This window comes from Hoplias malabaricus, chromosome X1, assembly GCF_029633855.1.
Source record: "Hoplias malabaricus isolate fHopMal1 chromosome X1, fHopMal1.hap1, whole genome shotgun sequence".
NCBI classification, from domain to species: Eukaryota; Metazoa; Chordata; class Actinopteri; order Characiformes; family Erythrinidae; genus Hoplias; species Hoplias malabaricus.
The window spans coordinates 1821897-1830485 of NC_089818.1; the positions used below are offsets into that span (position 1 = coordinate 1821897).

General features: G+C 44.0%; 1 protein-coding gene across 1 annotated transcript; it reads right to left on the reverse strand.

Annotated features, from left to right (window-relative positions):
- Positions 1-1957: 1957 nt before the first annotated feature.
- On the reverse strand, positions 1958-5431 carry LOC136675872 (endoribonuclease LACTB2-like). Its single transcript, XM_066652665.1, has 7 exons — positions 5151-5431; positions 4289-4452; positions 3832-3952; positions 2730-2908; positions 2396-2544; positions 2216-2303; positions 1958-2088 (listed from the first exon to the last, which is right to left on the reverse strand). Exons 1-7 carry the CDS (start codon positions 5270-5272, stop codon positions 2048-2050), a joined length of 864 nt encoding a protein of 287 aa, XP_066508762.1. The 5' UTR covers positions 5273-5431; the 3' UTR covers positions 1958-2047.
- Between the last annotated feature and the right edge of the window lie 3158 nt (positions 5432-8589).

Here is an 8589-nt window from a genome sequence, read left to right on the forward strand (position 1 = left end):
GAGCCGCTGAGCCACGTCTCTCTCTCTCTCTCTCTCTCTCTCTCTTCTGTTCGAGTGTAACACGGAATAATTCTCACACAGCCTCCTGCTAAGCCCGCGCCTGTATTTGTTCATTCAGAGGAAGAAAACAGACAAAAACGTCCACACTAACCCCCAATCCCTTCCTAAAACCTCCTCCAAACCTCCTCCGCAGCCCCCTTCTCGAGTCCTGCGCAGCGAAACCCCCTCCTCTCTCAGAGCCCGTGCCCCCATTGTGAAGTCCCATGAACCATGGCTTAAATCCACTCCGAGTCCAAGCGCCGCTCCTCGCCCCGCTGTGTCCTTGCTGGAGCCAGGTCGTTGTTGTTTACCGTCCGCCGGCTGCGGGTCTCCGCTCCGACCACAGACACTCTTCAAAAAAACAGACTGCACTATTCATGTCTGCCGCTATTCCCAAAAACAAACGCTAGAGGTCGCCAGAGAGAGAGAGACCTCATTGTACGGAACAAACAAACAAACAAATAACCCCCGACTGTTGGTGGGAGATTCTTTCAAATTTCGAAAGAATAAGAATGTATTTAATTGCTACGTTAATACAACTGAAATGGTATCTTTCTATTTCCTCCAACAAAAGGGCTAAGGCTAAAAGCTAAAGGGTGAAGGGCTGTTCTCAGTGGCTGCTCCAAGGCTCTGGAACGACCCCCTATTGACCTCCCTCTCTGCTCTCTACTGGGGTTCAAGTCAAAACTAAAGGCGCTTCTATGTCGTTTTGATTCTGGTGTTTCACACAATGGTTTCTTAATATCGTTCACATGAGCCTTTGTTTAGTGTAAAGCACTTTGGTTTAACCCATAAGAGCCCGTGGTGATACGTCACAAACCCGTTCTAAGGTCTAGAAAGTTCCCTACACCGCTTTATAGCCCTCAGTTTAAATCACGACGTCCCTAAGTGACATTTACTGAACATCCTGGATGCAGTCACATGACAGTGATGTGACGTCATTTACAGCGTGCCGGTGTGTTGTTGAGGACAGAGACCAGAGAAAAGCTTACTGTATAAAGCACATTTGTGTTTCTAAAAGGTGTTTCAATGTTTTTAACAATTCAAACGCCGTAGTCACGGTCCCTGTCACAGACGACACTCTGGTCCCATGGAACAAAATGTTGAAATACAAGTCACAAAATGGTTGTTGTGTTGTTTATGTCACAGTGGGATTTTAACCCAGAGATAATTACAGAATACGTCTCTTTGGTCTGTTTTATATTTCTCATAATTTGGCTTCATGGTTTAGACTGGGCTCTTATGCGTTAAATGTGCTATAGAAATAAATTTTACTTAGTAAAAGTCTTTAAGTCACTGAGCGTGAAGAGCAGGGTGGAGGGAGTAAATGAGGGGGTCCTGAGCTCTGATGAAATCTACTGTGTGTAAGTGTTTAACTACGAATTACACCCGACTGCAGCTGATGGGATGGACAACGACTGTAAAAGAGGCACTTTAATGATGGGACTGATCACAGTTCAGTGGACTTTTTGAATAAAGGTGTCATAGGCAAAAGTATTAGAGATTATTGAAGAGTGGAACCTCACTGTTCGCTGGAAACTCTGTGGCTCACTACACACACACACACACACACACACACACACACACACACACACACACACACACACACACACACACACACACACACACACACACACACACACACACACACACACACACACACACACACACACACACACACACACACACACACACACACACACACACACACACACACACACACACACACACACACACACACACACACACACACACACACACACACACACACACACACACACACACACTAAAATTGATGTGGTTCGGTTTTAAAGTGCTTAAATTTGGGGACAAGGGCCTGTTTTAAATAAAATAAACCATTGACAAAAACAACAAAATTATATTTTCTCTAAAGTGTTTATTTTCTTTAAAAGGTGTATAAACACACACACACACACAAATGAACAATGTGTTTTAGAGTTTGAAGATTAAATCTGATAATTGTATGTTAATATTGATCAGCAGCAGGTCACAGGCGGCTCTTCCACTTCTTCTCTGACGAATCCCCAACTGTGAACACACACATTCACACACTTAAAAACACTTACGTAGCAAAACTACGAGAAATATCAATGTGAAATTTTATAATAGCTTACAATTTTCAACTACTACTACCACACACACACACACACCATACCCAAAGAGACCTTTCCCTCCTTCTGTAGCTTTTTTAAATGATGCATCAGGTTGATTTCCGCAGCAGGATATAGGTGTTCAGGAGTGTCCTAATATTAACACAAAAATATAATAGAAAAATCAGAACATTAATGTCATAAACATACCAACAAATTAAGTGAGAGTGTGAGCATATGGGTACCTTATACACCAGTTTAACCAAGGCTGAGGAAGTGAAGGATTCTTTGTGGTTTTCTTGGAGAACACTAAGAATTTGCTGCTCTCGAGCTCCACGGTGTGTGATGTAGTGCCTTATCTTACTGCATGCATTCAGAACTACTGGTCCATGACCTGGTATATATACACACACACACACAATATATATATATATATATATATATATATATATCAGAGATATGACAGAGACTAAAAGCCAGTATCAGGTATGTTAAGGTAAGTAATCATAACAGTGTCCACACTGACACCAAACCTCTGGAGTGTGAATGCAGTGTACACTAACACTACCTTACACACACCTGGATAGATTAGATCAGCTTTGATGTCGAGCAGAGTGTTAAGTGACTGCATGTAATCATAAAGATCCTCAAACACAGCTGTCCCCTCTCCCAGGATACAGTCTCCCGAAAACACCGCCTTCTCCTCCTCCAGGTACAGAGCCATGTGGTCATCAGTGTGTCCTGGAGTAAACAGCACCCTGCACACACACACTTTATAAAATGAGTGTAATGCTATGGTATTGCGGTGTAACACTAACAGTGTGCATCATGGAAATTTATTAATATTCTATCAATTCACCTAATTCATTTTTGCATTATTCCTGATACACTGTAAACAACAATATTTTAATGATATTTTAGAACAAGTTCCTTTATATTTTGGAGGTGGTGGAGGCAACTCCCTATTATTCTAAAGAATGAAAGTGCTGAAGACAAACAGTGAACACTAACAGCCGTTAATAGCAAAACTGAACAGAAACTTTTATATATAAGTGAATTTCTGTGCTTTTTTGTGGAACATGATAAAACAGAGAAATGAAGGTTGGATTTATATTTTAAAACAAATGTGAGCAACGTGAATCTGCGAGGAACAGACTCTAGATGAAACTGACCTTTAGACACCTGTGTTTACACTGCAGCTGCTCTCACTTATCTATGAACTAAAGTCACAGAACAAGTTCATGATATTTTTTTAAAATTGTGCAAAAAGATGTGCATGATGTGCCACACCGGGAACATCTTCCTCTGTATAAAGACGCTGCTTATACTGGACTTGGAGAAACACTGGTTACTTTACTGTAAGATGTATAGTGTTTACCCAAGTATACGTCCTCTGAGATATGACACCCCACCCACCATCTCCACACACAAGCCCCAAATGTCTTTTATGATAAGCACCATTCAGTTCCCTCACTGCAGCTCTCCTCCTGCCTCCAGATCCAGTGCTGGTTGTAAATGCTGCAACAACATATTTACACTAAGCTTTGTTCTTAATGTGATTTTTGTGAGAAGATTGAACCATTAACTAGTATCAAGAAACAAACATGGACTGAGTTTATTGTTACATGATATTCTTTATGGTCACATGCTCACTGCATACTGTACACTCTCTCTCTCTCACCTTAAAGTAGCTCCCTCTGTCTTTATGACGTCTCCATCCTTCAGGTAGGTGTACGGCTTCTTCTCCTCTCCAATTCCCTCCTGTTGTGGAGGAGAGCGAGGGAGTTTACTCACCTCCAGATCTGAAAACACAAACACACACACATTTAGAGTAAAACCTCCCCACTGTTGTAAAATGTACACACTTGTTCCTACCATCAAACCAAGAGCTTATAGAAATGTTGAGTATTCTGGGGATGTGCTGTTCTCTTGTTTAAGAGGTAAAAAAAAAAACCCACAACTGTCTGTAAGTGTTTATTCACGGTTTGAATTCCCACAGAAACTCATGTGTAACTCGAGCTGTTTAGTTTTGTAGCACTTTCCCTCTGTGTTTACTTTCATGCAGTTAGCGCTCTCCTGAATTTAGAGTCAGTTCCACCTTAAGTAATGTAACTGTAACAGCAGAAATAAGATCGGACCTTTGTGTAAATGTGTAAAGATGTCTGGAACTCCTCCTGCGTGGTCATGGTGCCAGTGTGTGATGATTATTTGTTGAATGGAAGAATCATTCTCTCTCAGAGCTTCCTTTAAATTACTGATGTACTCAGGAACACGGGGTTCTCCTGTGTCTATCAACACACGCCTCACACACACACACACACACACACAGAGGTTAAAATAATAAAAATATTAATAATAATAAAATAAATAAATAAAAGGTCTTAGGATATGAACATGAATGCATTTTTTAGTAATCTAATGATTCACTGAGATGCATTATGCATGTTATCTAAACACAGCTAATAATAGTATTATATATATATATATATATATATATATATAACTATAATAAAGCAATGAATTTACACAATATAAACAGTGATGACTGTTTAATTAACAATTAAAAGTGTGTATTGTTGGTTTCTAATGAAGGACAACACTTTCAAATAAATAAATAAGTGGGAACAACTTAATACTGCATAATAATTCATAAATGAAATACACGTGGAAAACGTATAAATGAGTGGGAATTTACAATGTGTGAGAACTAGATATTTTATTTGTGTGAACGACTTAAGAAGCAAGGGAAAGTATGTGTGGAGGAACATTAATAATACAGGTCAAGTATATGATTAATACAGCTTGTTCCTACGCATTATTAAGCAATTTGTACACATTAAATATCTCGTTCTCACGCTTTAATTTATTTGAAGGGATATCCCCAGTACGATTCTGTGGGAGAATGAGCCCCTGAACCGTCAAGACCCTCTGAAAAGTACAGTTTAACGGTGGATGAACACTCTGCCTGGAGAGGTCATGTTCCCTCGGTTTAATCCTCACCTTTTTCCCGTTCCCACGAGATAAGTGTTGGTTCCCTGCAGCGTCATGGGTCCGGGATTACAGCCCAGAACGCGCACCACTCTGGAGGACAGGCGCTCGATGCGAGGGATGACGGCAGACATGTTGCTTCTGACACCAGACCCGTGCCGTTAAGATCAGAACATGCAGTTTAGAAGCAGAACATACTGTCCAGGACTAAAATCAAAGTCCTTATAAACAGAGAACACGGCTCAGGTGCAGCCAACGTTCACATGACACTACAAACAAACCTATCACATCCGTGTTTGCAGGGTTCTACAAAATAAAAGTCTTTCAGTGTCAAAGAGATGTTTTCGATGCTAACCTCGAACTTTCCGAAGCAGGACACCTCTCACTGTTGAGATCTTAGTTTGTACCGGCTTTGTTTATTTATATATATATATATATATAAATCACTTTTGCTCTGAGAATAATACTGTTTAAATATTTTAAAATGTATTTTGCAAATTATGAAAATAATCTCCAGTATATATCTAGATAGATATTCTTTATTTTAAAGTGATAGCAATATAAATATATAGGACTTTTCGTTAATATATAAGGACTTTTATTAAAATTTATTTATTTGAGAAATAACTGGGATTTAATACTGACATCAGAATAAATCCTCTTTGGATAGATATAGAAGAAGAAGAAGAAAAAAAAGAGACAGTGGAAACAACCCAGTAAACATTTAGCCGTTGACTCAACGCTGAAATAACGTAATGACTGCCGTCTAATCAACGTTCTCTTAAGGTTGAAAATGAAATTTGAAAAGACGTCCAAACACAGACATTGAAAAGACGACTATCAGATGTATTTTGGACGTCCATTGACGTTATTAATTGGTCCCGAAATAAATTACTTGTATAAAACGCGTTTTGGACATCCACTGACGTTATCGACTGGTCACCACTTAACTAACTTATTAAGATGGATTTTGGACGTCCACTGACGTTATCGATTGGTCACCACTTAACTAACTTATTAAGATGGATTTTGGACGTCCATTGACAGTTAAAATATGTCCTTGATGGACAGACTACTTTTAGACCTATTTTGAACGTCCAGGGACGTTACTTGTTTACTGGGAATGTTCTGCGAGACATTTCCACTTTCTGGACCTGGATTTGACACCTCTGTAAAACATTATGGACCACAGCTTAACAGTGATTCTATCAGTGACTCCCACAGTTTACTTTCGATTGTTTACTGAAATCTCCTCCTTGGATCACCACCTTAACGTGGTGGAGGGGTTTGCGTGCATGCGTGAGCCTAGGAGCTATGTTGTCGGGGGCAATAGCCCCTGGTAGGGTCTCCCAAGGCAAATTGGTCCTAGGTGATGGGCCAGACAAAGAGTGATCCATAAAGACACGGATGAAAAAGATAATAGCGTGGACACAGCTTCCCTTGCCCGGAGCAGGGTTACTGGGGCCTCACCCTGGAGCCAGGCCTGGGGGAGGGGCTCCTTGGCGAGCGCCTGGTGGCCGGACTTTCACTTATGGGGTCCGGCCGGGCTTAGCCCGAAGGAGATACATGGGTCCACTCTCCCATGGGCCCACCACCTGTGGGAGAGGTAGTAATCCGGGTCTGGTGCATTGTGGATCGGGTGGCGGTCGAGGTCGGGGGCCCTGGCGTTCTGATCCTCGGTTACTGAAACTGGCTTTTGGAACATGGAACGTAACCTCTCTGGTGGGAAAAGAGCCTGAGCTGGTGCGCGAGGTTTAGAGGTACCGGCTAGATATAGTTGGGCTCACCTCGACACACAGTATGGGCTCTGGAACCTTGAGAGAGGCTGGATGCTCTTTCACTCTGGAGTTGCCCAGGGTGAGAGGCGTAAGGCAGGTGTGGGCTTACTCATAGCCCCCCCGGCTTAGCGCCTGTACGTTGGGGTTTACCCCAGTGGACGAGAGGGTAATTTCCCTGCGCCTTAGGGTTGGGGAAAGGGCTCTGACTGTTGTTTGTGCTTATGCACCGAACAGCAGTTCAGAGTACCATGCCTTCTTGGGGACCCTAGAGGGAGTGCTGGAGAACACTCATTCTGGGGACTCCATTGATCTGCTGGGGGACTTCAACGCTCACGTGGGTAATGACAGTGAGACCTGGAGGGGCGTGATTGGGAGGAACGGCACCGCTGATCTGAACCTGTTCAGTTATTGGATTTCTGTGCCCATCACAGTTTGTCCATTACGAACACCATGTTCGAGCACAAGGGTGTCCACAAGTACACCTGGCATCAGGATACCCTAGGCCGCATTTCGATGATCGACTTTATAGTCGTATCATCTGACCTGCGGCCATATGTTCTGGACACTCAGGTGAAGAGAGGCGCTGAGCTGTCAACTGATCACCACCTTGTGGTGAGTTGGATCAGATGGCGGGGGAGGATGCCGGACAGACCTGGCAGGCCCAAACGTGTGCTGAGGGTTTGCTGGGAACGTTTGGCAGAGGAACCTGTCAGAAAGATCTTCAACTCCCACATCCGGCAGAGCTTCGACTGCATCCCGGGGGAGGCTGGTGACATTGAGTCCGAGTGGGCCATGTTCCGAACCTCCATTGTTGAGGCGGCTGAACGGAGCTGTGGCTGCAATGTTGTCGGTGCCTGTCGGGGTGGCAATCAGGTACCGAGGAGCCAAGCGGCTCGCGGCCTCGGCAGTCGCTGAGGCAAAAACTCGGGTGTGGGAGGAGTTCGGTGAGAACATGGAAAACAACTTTCGGTTGGTGGTTGGCAGAGCTTGGGGACCTCGAGGGGGGGGGGGGGTGCTCGTCTATCACAGGGGCTGAAGTGGCCAAGGTGTTAGGGAAACTCCTTGGTGGTAGGGCCCCGGGGGTGGATGAGGTTTACCCCAGGTTCCTCAAGGCTCTGGATGTTGTGGGGCTGTCCTGGTTGACACGTCTTTGCAACATCATGTGGACATCGGGGGCAGTGCCTCTGGACTGGCAGACTGGGGTGGTGGTTCCCCTTTTTAAAAAGGGGGATCGGAGGGTGTGTTCCAACTATAGGGGGATCACACTCCTCAGCCTTCCCGGTAAGGTCTATGCGGGGGTACTGGAGAAGAGAGTCCGACTGATAGTTGAACCTCGGGTCCAGGAGGAACAATGCGGATTCCGCCCCGGTCGTGGAATACAGGACCAGCTCTTTACCCTCGCCAGGATCCTGGAGGGTGCATGGGAGTTTGCTCAACCAGTCTACATGTGTTTTGTGGATCTGGAGAAGGCATTCGACCGTGTCCCTCGGGGTATTCTGTGGGGGTGCTCAGGAAGTATGGGGTACTGGGCTCTTTGTTACCAGCTATCCAGTCCCTGTACAAACAGAGCAGGAGTCTGGTTCGTATGGCTGGCGGTAAGAACTGACTCCGTCAGGGCTGCCCGTTGTCACCGGTTCTGTTCACAATTTTTATGGACAGAATTTCTCGGCGTA